Source organism: Rhamphochromis sp. 'chilingali' (assembly GCF_963969265.1).
Source record: "Rhamphochromis sp. 'chilingali' genome assembly, chromosome: 4".
Lineage (NCBI taxonomy): Eukaryota > Metazoa > Chordata > Actinopteri > Cichliformes > Cichlidae > Rhamphochromis > Rhamphochromis sp. 'chilingali'.
The window spans coordinates 14,535,279-14,549,554 of record NC_137948.1 but is presented as its reverse complement, the minus strand read 5'-3'; the positions used below and the strand labels follow the sequence as shown (position 1 = coordinate 14,549,554).

Below are 14,276 nucleotides of genomic sequence, written 5' to 3'. Positions count from 1 at the left end.
GCAACAGGTTTGCAACAAGAAGCTGGAAACATTTGGGCCTCTGCTCAGGCCTATTCCTAGATTATATGTATTATATGTACTGTAAGCATGCATTGCAGTTATCCTTCTATGTTCTAGTTTCCCTCAGCATGTATCACCTGGACAGTCACGCCAGTGAAGCTTAAAACCCTTAATGAACCGAACATCAACTCAAAATGAGCACAGATATGCAATGTGTATAAAATACTTCCAACCGTACTTGTAATAAAAGTTAACATAATGGAAGGATCCTCAAATGGACATCTTCAATAAACAACTGTAATGCAGTATCAATACTGTGAGAAATATTATTAGATGAAATAATGCTGTAAAGCATAGGTGTCAAACTCTGGCCCGCGAAGCCATACCAAATTATTATTAGAGCTGGCCTACTGGTATCATACAGCTAATATATCTATTTTTTAGTATTAAGCTTTGCTTGTTCCATATTCAGTTTTTCAGCAAAACTTGTTTGAGTCCATAAGAAGCGATTCATTCTTAAATCTGGAGGAAGATTTTTTTTACAATAAATATTGATGTTAGCCCGCGACTTTGTTCCAGTTTTGAATTTTGACCCACTGTGTATTTGAGTTTGACACCCCTGCTGTAAAGAATGTTATTAATGCAATTATAATGATGCAGATTATATGGCAGCAATAAAAGAATTTCTGTATCTCCACACAGTCCACTCTCCCTGCAGCACGGACTACACTGCCTATGATGCTACATTCTTTAGAGCTATACCTGTAGCATTCTGCCTATTAGCTAACGACGACAACGACAACAACAACTCCTCACCGAGGAAACAGAGCGTCACCCTGTAACCATGGCAACCGTAACGCTGCCGCCTGGAACAGAACGTAGTCGTCAAAAAACCCAAACAGGCCTGGCCCGCCACAATATGAAACAGGGAAGTACCGCCGTGTAATCCATTTATTTCCATCTGCGTCTGCTGAACAGCCAACAGGAAATCAGTCCCTCTGAAATAGGCACCTGATTGGCTAAAACCTTTCCTAGCCCAGTATGCGGAAATGTTCGGTAGTGTTTATGTTTTTTGGTTCAAGGTACCCGAATCCAAACGGTTAATGCCAGCTGACGGTAAGCCTACCCCACCTCTAGAGCATTGATCGGATCAGTGGTTAACTGTGCAACCCCTCATTTCTTTTATTTACGTAATTTCCTCAGGGATAAAGAAAGTATTCCGATTCTTTTTTTTTTTTTTTTTTTTTTGAAAGCAGAAAATATTTGCAGCAAAAATAGTTTGTGCTATTCTAATGAGCTCGAAAGTCAATATTTGGTACGATCACCTTTATTCTTCAACACAGCCTTCAGGATAATCAGTAATAATTCTCCGGGATTCTTAAAGTACATTCAAAATTCTTATTTGTTTTTGCCTTTTGTTCCACTCTTTGTGAGACAACCCCGCTCTGCTCTGATGAGGCTTTAGTGAACTGAAGGGTCAGACGCATCTCTGAGATCCTGCTTCAGATATTTGTGTGTTAAATGAATTTAGAATACTGTTCATCTGGTGTAGGTAACTTTTAGGCCCAGCACTTCTTTTGTCCTCCATTTGTCAAATTTATTTAAAAAAATTAATAAATAATAATAAAATTAACTCTTTGGGAATCGTATTTAATGCCTGTCAGATTGTGCACTTTGCCTTTTTGTTGCTTTGTTTAAAATTTGAAAGACGATATGAAAAAACGACAGACCAATGTTCTCTAAGATAATTTTCAACACAGCATCAAATATGTAGATTTTCTGAAGGCCCTACCTGTGTCACCCCCCTGTACGTATTCACTTAAGTCCTACTTAATAAGCAGATTATTACATGACCAGAAAAACCATCACTCAAAAAAAAAAAAAAAAAAAAAAAAAAAAAAAAGCTACAACAATAGATAAAAACCACAGTAACAGCCATAATTCTATAAAACATAATGCTGTTAGGTCCAAACAGCACAGTTTTATTGCTCAGCTTTCTGCAAGGGTACAAGAAGTTTATAACTTTGCTTCTTTATTGTCTTTATGTACAGGTGTCAGTTACAAACTCACAGAGCAGCTGATGTTAAAAACTATGCAAACATATACTGTAATAATAAATACAAAAACAGGATTCAAAAGGAAACATGGTGCATTAAAAAAAAAAGTTCTCTTTTTTGTACTGAATTCCACCAAAAATCATTAACTCGCTCACACACACAGGAATTAAAGGGGAGAGGAGTCTGCCGAACACTAACTTGTTGTGGTTTTTAAACCAGCTGATTTTTTTTAAGTGCACAATATCAACCAGAATCAGATTTAAGTTTGCACTTTTATAAATCGCAGATGTTTCTTCAGAAGGTTAACAATCATCTGTAAAACTGTTCAGACTGTCTGATTAATTTGGCTGCTTAACAGGAGGGAGAGAGCATTTTCACCTCGTCTGGAAGCACTCAGCCCCAACAGCTTTTGTACGGAAGACCAGACCAAACCGTCCGGAAAAAGCAAAGGCGGCAACAAAGACCAGATGCGGACTTTGTGCACTGAAAAAACATACTTGTGAGTCTATATATGCCATCTACATAAAAAAAAATATTTAGTCCAATAACTATTTGGTAAATAGAAGGAAGTGTTGGATTATAACTTGGGAGTCCAAGTATGCATAATGTGTGCAAAAAACAAAAAAACCCATAAACTTGTAATGCATTTTCCAGTAAAATTATCAAAGATAAAAATCAATGAATATATCTGTAACTAGACAAAGACCACAATTTCAATGTACTCACTTTTATTTGTTTTGTCTCATGATGAACAAAAATAGAATTATTAAAAAAAAAAAAAAAAAAAAAAAAAAAAAGGTTTACGATGCGAGGGGTGTCTGCTAATAAACCACCGATGGCTGCAAGTAAATGCAGATTACATATAACGACAACAATAAAATAAAAAAAAAGTAAAGAACATTTATTAGATTCTTTCCAAGTCAAAAAGTTTGCTAATAGGAAAATTTATGCAAATAAATATCCTTTAATCTCAAGCATCCATTCATGCAGTGTGTGGTTTTTGTTTGCCTGTTTTCTTTTTGGATGGATGGAGGCTTTGCTGATGGAGATGCTTCTCGCTGTCGCCTCTCTAGTATTTCAGTGACTTTTCATTTTGGTTAAACATTTTCACCATGTAGCACCCAGGAGCTCAGCAGCAGTCAAACTCCAGCATTTGCAGCTCTTAAGATCTCAGGACACCCAACAGCACAGAAACAAAAAACAGAAAAACAATGAATGTCGCCGAACAGATCGCTCCTGCACGTGTGAAATCACACCGCTGTCTGTGCTACCAGACCTCCAGAGCAGCAACTGTGGTCTCCTGTGACAACGTATGTTTGTTAAGAAGTGACGGTGAAAGACCACAAGAAAACGTCACTTTAAACTGCTAGGTTTACACTAATAAAGGTTTAAAGAAAGGGCCCCCATATACAGTTGTATCCCCTCCTCACATACTAGCCTAATGTAAAATTTAAAAAAAAATAATTAAAAAATAAAGGACAACTTCACCTGAGAATGCAAAGAGGTCTGTGATAGACATCAACATGCTTGCATTTAAACTGAACAGAAAGAACAAGCAACAATATACAAAATAGCTATGTATTTGTACATATATACTTAAAAATTACAGGTGTATAAGATATTTTTTACTCTATTTCAAATGTAGTTGTATAGCAAATGAAACGTGATATATTTCAATCTAATGTGAAGAAAGCACTCCTGCCATTACCGCTCAGTTTGTAAAGTGCTCTAAAGTGACGCGAGAACGAGAGAACGAGAGAGAGGAATACTTCTGCCTGTTTAAACTGATGATGTGACCGTTAACGAGCAACTGCTCTCAACAGCTTTTCGCCGAGCCTCATCCCGTGGACAGATGTGCTCTTTTCACATATGCTTTGACATTAAGTGGGCTGAGGCAAGCTTGTCCGGACAGAAAAAAACAGAAGAAAGAAATAGGCATGCTGCTGGAGACAAACGTGTGAACGAGAGCAGGGAGAAAAAGGAAAGGTGAACCGGAGATGAAGGGCGACTGCGACATGGCTACTTTTCCTTGTACACATGCAGAAACACACAGACAAGCATCATTACACGACTGCAGCGATTTACGGAGAAAACATGATTGAGAATCCTTCACCGCCAGAGTTCGACCCTCGAAAACGCCACGAAACACGAGGACCTACGCCCGAATCATCTGTGACAAGTTCCACTTCAAAATGACACGAAATGACCTAACAGGTACAAAAGTACTGCTGGTGCGAAAAATCAAACTAATTATGGCCCACAGATGATCTTTTCTGACTCTTAACTGCCTAAATTATGACCTTTAGCATTTTGAAATGAAACCCTATCGATATCGAAGCAGGACATCGAGGTAGGATGAAGTCGTGACACTCCTACGAGATCAGGAGCAACAGCTCCACGAGGATCGGAAGGTGTTATATATGCTGAGGTTAAGATGGCTACTATGGTTTAAAAAAAAAAAAAAAAAAATGTATATGGCTACCTGCAATATTAAAGATTCAGTAGCATGACATGCATCAGTCAGTAAAAACGGCAAAATAAAGAAACAAAGACTAATGGTTGCTAAATGTCTGGGGGGAATTTTCTAAGATGCTGACGATGACAGAGGGAGGACTCTATAGCAGCTGTTCAAACGCATCGATAAGGGAAGAGTGTGGACCGTGGTGGTGAGAGAAGAGGAAGACTGTAGGCTGGACACGCGCATCAGGCTCCGAGCGAACCTGTTGGCGCGTCACAGTGTCAGAAATAGTCACTATAGTCCTGCACAGTTACACTCGTTCATACACAAAAACACTCTACAAGATGGCTCTCATTCCACTGCGAAGCCACACGTCTCCTCGATTGCCGTCAGTAGCTTGTCGTACAGTTTATCATAGCTCTCGTAGGGCGGAATGTCGATCCGGTTAAAGCTGGAGAAAGAGGAAAACAAAAGAGGATTTGGACATGTGCTGTGAAAAAGGATCATTTTCTACTCCAAAAATATTTAAGTTTTTGTTCCTGTTAAATGTGTAACACATGGATCAGTCCTGGAGATACACGTCACACATACCAGGTATGGGCTTTGGGCAAGTTATTGGTGTTGGCATCAATCTGATGAATGGTGAAGAGTCTGGGCCCTGCAGCGCCTGCAATCAGAGCACGAACAGGATCCATCACCAACATAAAAGTGAACTTGTTATGCTGGTGAAGGTACAAATACTGCAATGTATGTAAAAGTAATGCCTGTGAGCAAAAGCTCTGGATTTAGACCGTTGCAAAGACCTAATTTCATAATTTTCCCCACAACTCTTAGATTTAAAAAAACAAAACAAAAAAACAAAAAAACTGATAACCTGATAATGGCCATGGCAGGCACAACGATTTGACAGCGAACATAGTCGCTACTCCCACCTGCTGTGCAAACCTTCTGTTTGTGAGAGTCAGCCAATCAGAAGAAAGTTGGCTTAAATTAAGAGGTTTGTTTTAGACAGCAGATGAAGACAAATAATGATCCCAGAGTACAAGAAAATGTAAATATATGAAGCTGCACATGAACATGAAGTCCTACTCACTTTTTAATTTCAAAGAAAACTGAAGGAATTGCCCATTTGTTATATGGAGGGAAAGCAGAACCAATATTTAAAAGTGGGGTTCTACCTTTTTGTGGGTTCACAAAATAATTTAGAGCTGCAGGCAGAGGCCTGCTGGGAACACACACACAGACACACACACACAGTCAGGTTAAGTACCCTGTAAAGCCTTGAAGCCTTGCAGTGGGACTCTAGATGAGCCAGTAACAAACTGCAGTAATCGGGCCCTCCTCTCCTCGTCAAATGACTCCACGGCTTTCCAAAACCACTTGACGATGTTGGTGTCAGGGGTGCAATGCTTCAGGCGGGTGTTTGACTTCCAGTCGGCGATGTCTATCTTTCCCAGGCCGCACACAATCAGCTGAAAGAAGAGACACTTTTACATCATCCTGGAATTTGTTACAATACCTGAGTGGGCATAGAACCCATCAATATAAATGAAACATGACGATCTTTATGTTTTACAAGAGGTGCTGCTGTCATCTAATGTACCTCTAGTTCCTTCTCGTCAAAGGATTTGAGCAGATGTTGTGGGATAACCTCATTGAAGCCTTTCTGCAGGGCCAGAAACTGAGCCTCAATGCCATGAAGGAAACGCCAGTTCACATACAACCTGCATAGAGCATGAGAGCGCAGAGGAAACAGAGGGTTATCATCAGACAATGATGCAGAGAAGTGTAAAAGAGGAGAGCTTGCATGGGCTCAAATTAAACTCGGCTACATGCTGCACATTGTTGTCTTTGGGTTTCTTTTAGTCCATACCTCACATATTCTTTCTTGGTGTCTTCTGTCACAGAGATACTCTTCCCGTTGGGTTTGAGTTCATGTGGGATGATTTCTCCGTAAGCATTGTGCTCCACACAGAAAGTGTGGTCCAGGACACCAGTGATGTCATTGTCCCTGAGCAGACAGGGAGACAGAAAATACAGGATGTAGAGTGATAAGTACAAGCTCATTGATTCTGATTTCTTTATCTTTCAGTATTTGTTCCACAGTCACTAAATTAAGGGAATTATACTCCCAGGGTGTTTTGTCGGGGCCATTTGTTATGTCATGTTAATGTAAAGGTTTTTGTTTTTTGTTTTGTTTTGGGGTTGTTGTTTTTTTTTTGGGGGGGGGGGGGGGGGGGGGGGGGGTTCTCCAGTGTTCACCTTTACATGATCAGCAATGTCTGAGTAAGAAACAGAACCAGCTGCATCACCAAAACAAAGCTGTTTACCATTAATCAGGCTAAAACAGAGGCACACAAGCCAACACAATTTTTAAAAGCTGCGGGTGAAGGAGTGAAATGGGCTGTTCGTTTTTGACGTCGGATGTTGCGCTCATGTGGCAGCAGGGGGCAGTGCAGTCATAAGAAATGGTTTGGTTGAGGATGAAATGATCAGGTTTTTGTGGTTATCTGAATAAGCGGTGCTCTGAGCTTTGTTTTAATTCATTTTAGTTTATGCAGACATGTTTCCCCCCTGCATGCGTGAAACACTACGATTTCAACTTTGTGTTGTCAGCGTTTAGAAAACAGATTAAAAGAATGATGTGAAAACAACAGGACTCACAAAATCCAGACGAGGCTGTTGTGTAGGTCCGGATCGACGGATTCCATATCATCCAGCGTGATCGGTTTTCCTAGCAGCTGTTTGTAGAAGGGCAGAGTGAAGCCTCCGTCAATGTAGTGGCCGTGAAACACTGCCATGCCCATGATGCGACCCACAAAGTGGAAGTATGACAGGTGCTCCTGCAGATTAAAACACAGAATAGTAATAAAGTGAGATTTCTTCCATAGCTTATCACATTCACCTCACCATTAAGCTGAAGCCAATGGTGAAAACCCAGGAGAGGAAATAATTCACTAGTTCAAGGCTTACAGAACTGAAGCTTGATCATTTAAAGGTGAAGTTGCTCTACCTACCAACCGTATTTCATGCTTTTGCCTGCAGCAATTAGCCGTTTACATACATTATCACATGTCTTATCAAATATTATGACTATTAAACCAAAGAATTCCTACTGGGTTGACAGCAGAGTCCGGGTTAATCTGTAGAGTGTAGATATCATCTCTAGAGTACTGGAACAGGCCGTAGTAAGGGTTCAGCATCTCGTGGGACAGCAGGTACAACCACTCCCTAACACAAATACGGGTTCAGTGTGAAAATGTAATACAAAATAACACTAACAAGCATAAATCAACGTTTAATGATATTTCAAGAACAGGAAAATAAAACGCATGGGACATGTTACCTTGCTACCCCGCCATAATCCAGCCCCTCTTCTCCTCTAAACTTGATCATGAGTCTCTTCCAAAGATCTTTCGGCCGCATCTTCATCACCTGCCGGTACGACTCCTATGAATCAGCAAATTTAACATGCAGGTCAGTAAAAGACGACACCCTTCAGTATCACATTTCTATGCAATACGACTTAAACAGTGGCACTGCTATCTTTGCTGAATGGAAATACACCAACTTTGCAACTTTGGTTGGGTAGGTGTATTACCTGCTGCACAAACACACCAAAGACTGTAAAGGAAACCAACTCACACCTTCAGAGAGTCGTGATGTGTGAAATAAATCAGAACAACCAGTACAGTTTGTCACTGTGCCAAGCGCGCTCAAACTCCACGGTCAAAGTTGAATATGTTTGGCCACCATCAGTGAATTTAACCTATTAATGAAAACTACCCGACCTGGTAATATAAAGGGAAGGAAGAAAGTTGATCATTTGTGTTTGAATTCAGTAAATTACAACAACACAGGTTGTTGTCTGCATGTGTCCTTTTTGTTTACAGGTTTCTATTCAAACAGACACGTCGGGTGTGTGTTTTAACAGGCAGGTAGCTTGCTGTAAACGTCGCCTTCCTCTTAGGGCTTCATAGTTTTGGTGATGAGGAAATGAGCGAAACTATTACAGAATATTTTGCTGGACTCCCACTCCAAGTTTTCGAAACTTCAAAGCTCTGCAGTCCTGAGTCAAAGTTTCTATAATCAGACCAGACATGAGAATATTCATTCATGTGCAGCCTAAAATACTACAGAATTACTACCATCATTAAATACTACTATTAAGATATTGCTTTAAAACAAACAAAAACCTAAATCCTCATCATCATACGGATCCTGTACAATTAAAAAAAGGTTTTGCTTATCAAGATCAGTCCTCTAACACGAGTCCAGACGCTCAAAGGCCACCCTGCAGTAAACAATCTCCTGCCACAGCAACGGCACTGCTGCAGCTGTGAAAACATGACAGATCTAGGCTGCACTGAGTCAGCTGCAAGATTAAATTCATCACAAACACTTTAGTTGTGTAAACTGAAGTTTTGGAGTCTTAAAAAGGTGCCGCTGATGTCTGGTAAACCACACAGCCAGCACATGGGAAACAAATGAAACTAGCCCTCCGACTACAGAATGTTAGTGAGCAAAAGGATTTGTGTACAAAGTCACCAAAACATTACTGAGGGACATCAGAGAAACTCAGTTAAAGATCATTATTTAGCTAAACATTGAGTATGACAGAAAAAAGACCCCTCCACCACTGAAAGGTGCTAAAATGAAGCCAAAAAACCTGAAACAAAATAGCAGACCACAGTAAACAGAGTTTTACGAGTAACATTAAGTAAACTGGTTGATTACTTTGGCCTGCCTCATTGTAGTTTGGGTCTGTACAGCATCAGTGAGGAGACGCCTGTGTCTCCATGAGAAGATAAGAAGCCGTCCATGGAAGGGAGCAGAGTTTATTAACTTCAGAGGATTATTTATTTTTCTTCTATATCAAGATCTACTCTAATCTACTCTACCAGTATCTGTCATGTCAGGCTTGTAATCAGAGTTGCTGTGAGGTAGCAGTACATGAGCCTACATGCAGAGCAGTAAGCAACTTTCTGTTGACTTTTCTGTTTTCGGTTAAGTGAGATTGACCTTCGTTTTAAAGAATCAAACAGGTGCAATGAAATATCAGCTTGTGGCGCAAAGCAAGTGTAACGAGGTGTCACCGTCACTGCAACGCTGCACGAAAACCTCCAGTAGATCTGCACTTCAGGTTTTCACACTTTCTCAGACGTTCTTCCTAAGCCGTCACATCAAAGGGAAATGAAGTCATATTCTTCATCGCGCAGCTTGGAGTAATGAAGTTACGTCTAGCTACAAACACTTGCCACTGCTGCCTGAGCTCCTTTCCACACCCCCTCCCCATTACTGTTCAGCTGCTGAAATCATCCAGAAAGAATGCCTCTGCCTTGGTAGAACAAATGTTTGGGAGAGCACGAAAGAGGCAGAGGAGGAGAAAAAAAAGGAACATAGAAATAGGTTTTTTTGTGGTGTTGTAAAGGCCATTCTGTTCTGCTTTTCCCTGGAAATCATAAAGTAGCTCTCAGTACTGGTTCTGTGCTGTAATGGGCTATTTCTGATGCACATCGTAAATGGGGTGAAAAAAATTCCAGTAAAAATGCAAAGATTTGGGGTTTGCGAGCATTATGTTATTGTTTTAATGCGTGGGCAGCAGTCATATGATGCTTTCAATGCCACGTGATTAATTAACCATGAATTTGTATGTGTGTAAATTCTTAGTTATTAGGTTTAATTTGAATACACATGTTTGTGGCTGCGTTCAGACGTCCTTCAGATGTTTTCTGTTATTGTTTGCAGCACACAAAAGTTTTAGGTTGGAATGCCAGGTTTATAAGTATGACAACTATTCTTAGATAAAACATTTGTAGTCATGCGGTTCATCAATACAGTTCATGGAAATAAAGGTTCAGACGGTTCACTACCTCTGAACACAAAGAAGCGTGGTGTTTGTGTTCATTTTGCATTCTAAGAAGCATGAAGGTTATGAAAAGCTTCAGACCACCTGACCGTGTGTTTTTCCTTGCGTGAAAAGGATTCTGCTTTATTCCTTACCTCAAAGATCTCCTCACGGCTGACCTCAATGCGGCAATGGCCGGCCTGGGGTTGGTGCTGAGAAAGCTCCTGTCGCAGAATCTTCAGCTTCTGCACCAGGTCTCTCTTGTACTTGGGAACCGTCAGGCACTCTGCCTCTTCTGGTAACTGGGCTGGGGACAGGGCTTGCTGAGGGCCACCAGGAGCAACCTGTTCCTTTAACTGAGTCGGATGGCTGAAGGAGGTGAGATGATCAGTAGAGAATAGAAGAAAGGGAGAAGAGCATGGGAATAGATGGAGGGAGGGCATGAAAGAAAAGCAGGGGGGAAAGAAAAGAACAGCGGTTTGTCAGTATGACCCATCAGTTATCTTAAAATGTTTGTCCTTAGATGTTCTTTCCTGAAAGCAAATTACTATTGTGTGATTGTTTATACAAAGACAGAGGAGATATGTCCGGTAGGGAATTCCCTAACTCCGCCATCCACTAACCACAGGACCAGGGAGTTTTGTAAGAAATTCCCTCTGAAGCCCTCACCCGCTTCACTGGTCTTAAAGCAAAAAGTGCTAAACAGAGCTCTAAGCTCTGAGCAAATCTAATCCAGACCTGTGGACAAGCTGAACCTTTGCCCAGACATTTGGTAAATATCACCACCAGGAAAGAGAGTGAGGGAGAAACCCTGAGTAAGCAGAGAGACACAAACAGACACAGAAGGGGGGGGGGGGGGGGGGGGGGGGGTACGAAAATTTAGACAGGACAGTGGTGTAAGAGTAGCTGGCGCCTCCGGCGAGCTCAACTGGACCGATAAGTTGATCTGTTCTTTTCCTCTTCATGTCAAACTTGACCTACTGTTTTGAAAAACACTCTCCATCCCACAAATCTTTACTTCCTGTTTTAAAGCTAGAGAGGTCCGTGGTTCCCAGTAGGTATCACTGCCCACCAACAAGCACAAGCAGAGCTTTCATCTAGCCCGCGGAGCTGCCCTCCCTTTCCATGCAGTTCCAGCTAAATTCGTTTTGCTAGATGTCCGTAGACCTGGAGCTACAGATATGGATCATATGTGAATATCTTCACATTTAGAGGGGGAAACAAACACTTTTAGAAAAAAGGACTAAGAACTAAAGTATGATACTTTTACATCCTCTCTGTAGAGAAGAAAAACAGAGCGGTTACAGGACTATTCATCATCAATTTCTAGGACAACATTTCAAAGAAGAAAAAGGAGGGTGAAGGGAACAAGGAGCGGGTGATCTTAGAGGCGGTGGAGGAAGAGATTTCAGCTGTTGCTGTAGCAGCAGGTGAATCAGGATGTGAAAAGTACCACTGCTTCATCTCCAAACTCAGGCTCAGAGCAGGAGGCTTTAGCTCTCTAGTCTATCTGAGCGGTTCTCAATTGTGTGTATCAAAACAACCTGACTTTAATTCTAAAACACAGCAACTGATGTGCTTAAATAACTGGTTACATCCACACAGACAGAGTGTCAACAGCGTTTGCTAACTATGAGACCATCAACATAGCATTTTGTTTAAAAACAAAACAAAACAAAACATTGAGGCCCTTATTTTTCTCCTCGTTTAACTTCTTCCGCCAACTTATTTGAATTTTTTAAAGCCAACTGCTAAAGTCACCTCTAGTTTTGCTCTGAATTTAGATGGAAGCCTTAAAAAAAAAAAAAAAAACTCAAACAAACCATAGTTCCATGATCCTGATAGCATCTCTGGTCGAAACTGACTGGCCACTTTGTCGTTTTCTTACTTGAACACTAAATAGATTTTTCACTATTGTCCATTTCTCTCAACGTGTGTTTTTCTTGTCCTAACACAAAATAGAAAACCACCCTTTTCCAAAATGCAGTTAACTATAATTCCAATTAATGCATTCAGTTCATGTTTGTGCGGAAGCCTTGCATTTTTTTAGACAACAAGGTCTATTGTGAGGAAGGTGGAATTTGACACTGAGGCACTTAAATGCTGACCTTCATCTTATTTTGCCCCCTTCGTTTTCAGAGCTTCTATGTTCTAAGAAATATTTAGATACAGCCTATGGAACGTGAGCCATGGTGAGGATTCATGTTCTAACTTCCTCCAGCCCTCACTGTGGTTTTGGTGGTGAGATGCCTGGGTGGGCCTCGTAAAAACAAACTCCATCTCTCCCTTGAGCAGGGCAGCAGCCCTCATTTTCCTGCGATGAGACATGCAGGCAGCAGACGACTGCTTTAAAAGAAGCTACTGTCCTCTGCTGGGAGTGTCAAAGCTGCTGTTGACTAAACAAAGACAGCAAACCAACTGGCATGAATTGAAACAAAAGAATGAGAAAGAGAGGCCTTCCAATGCAGCATCACATATCCACCCACTTATTCCAACACTTAGTGTACACTTTGGTTGTTGGGATCAGTGGGTTGAAAAAGGCCCGTCTATCTATGAGGGCTTTCCAAGCTAAACGGGTACAGTGTTTCACCAGCCTATCCCTGTATAATCAACTCAGCTGCTATTTATTTTATTGGCAGGCGCTGGGGCTCCTAGCATGTCAAAGAAAGGGTAAGACTGCAGTATAGCAGTCTTGAAAACCACTTTTAGGAAGGAGGAGGGGAAGAAAAGATGCCTTAAAACAAAACTGAATGAGTTGCTTTTGGCTGGAGGACTTAAGAACCATATAATAAAGCGTAATTTCAGCGCACTTTTTCTTCTGAGGGCACAGTGCAATTAAAAATATGTTTCGGCATAGTTCACTGTCTCAAGTTCCCAAATGGGACAAACTCTGCATATTTGATGGTAAATATAGAAAATACAAGCACAGCAAAACTGAAAATCTTTCCCTGAGCCAAAAAAGAGAAATGGTTCTTACTGATGTGACAACTGTGAAATATGATGAGTGGGGAGAAATCTAAACTTTCAAATTCAATCTAAAAGACACAGGATTGTGATATTGTTATTCCATGCTAGAGGGAACAGGAAAAAGAGGCTGTAAAGGTCAAGAAATTAAGACGCAAACATTTGCACAAACTGGATGACCCCACACCTGAACCGGCGGAGTCATGATAGCCTCTCTCTGTACTTGCAGGCTGTGTGTGCAGAGCTGCACGTCTCTGTGTGAGAAAGTTTACTTGCTGCTTTTTACACTACAGCTTGCACAGGTGGGATATAATGAGTGGTGACTAAGTGTAGTAGTGTTAAAGCCACATGAACACACCCACTCTGACCCCCACCCAGCCCACAGAATCAAAGGGCCCTTTAATAGTGGGGCTATCAGGCTGGTGCCATGCTCCTTACACTTAAAATGCATAAGAGAACAGAAAGAGCGGGGAGAAATGTCACTGTCGTGCGTCTTGCCAGTGAACCGTGACCTTTGACATTCTTTCTAATTTTAAAATTAGAGAACTTCTGCCTTCTCTAAAAGCAGATGCATTACAGGAAATAAGCACTAGACAAACTGTGGATAGCCTGATGATGAAAATATTCTGTGTATGAAGACATTTTCTAAAAATAAAGGATTAACATCATTTTCCATTTCTGATCATTATGTGATTTCTGATTTAATTAGAATTTTTAGCATCCCATGGATACTAATGCCTAGCTAAAACTGGTAGAAGTTACACTGTATATATTTGTTAAGATGGATTTTTTTTCTTTTTTTTAAATTTAATTTTAGGCTTTAATCCATGTAGTTTTTTTCTGTTTGCTCTAATACTAAAGGTTCCCTTTCAGGTGGCAATCACTGCACTGGTGAATCATGTCAGGTTTAGAAAATACAGTAGAAAAAGTCAAAATCCCCACAGCCAAG

General features: G+C 40.8%; 1 protein-coding gene across 2 annotated transcripts in view; it reads right to left on the bottom strand.

Annotated features, from left to right (window-relative positions):
* Positions 1-2,015: 2,015 nt before the first annotated feature.
* Positions 2,016-14,276, bottom strand: part of LOC308396271 (E3 ubiquitin-protein ligase SMURF2-like) — a 62,243-nt gene continuing 49,982 nt past the window's right edge. For both annotated transcript variants that reach the window (XM_080881459.1, XM_080881460.1), the window contains exons 12-20: positions 10,519-10,732; positions 7,862-7,965; positions 7,632-7,746; positions 7,180-7,358; positions 6,389-6,526; positions 6,119-6,239; positions 5,786-5,987; positions 5,107-5,182; positions 2,016-4,966 (exon numbers count right to left, since the gene is read on the bottom strand). In XM_080881459.1, the coding sequence (XP_080737585.1) occupies positions 4,867-4,966; positions 5,107-5,182; positions 5,786-5,987; positions 6,119-6,239; positions 6,389-6,526; positions 7,180-7,358; positions 7,632-7,746; positions 7,862-7,965; positions 10,519-10,732 (1,249 nt within the window). In that variant the 3' untranslated portion in view covers positions 2,016-4,866. The remainder of the gene's footprint in view (positions 4,967-5,106; positions 5,183-5,785; positions 5,988-6,118; positions 6,240-6,388; positions 6,527-7,179; positions 7,359-7,631; positions 7,747-7,861; positions 7,966-10,518; positions 10,733-14,276) is intronic.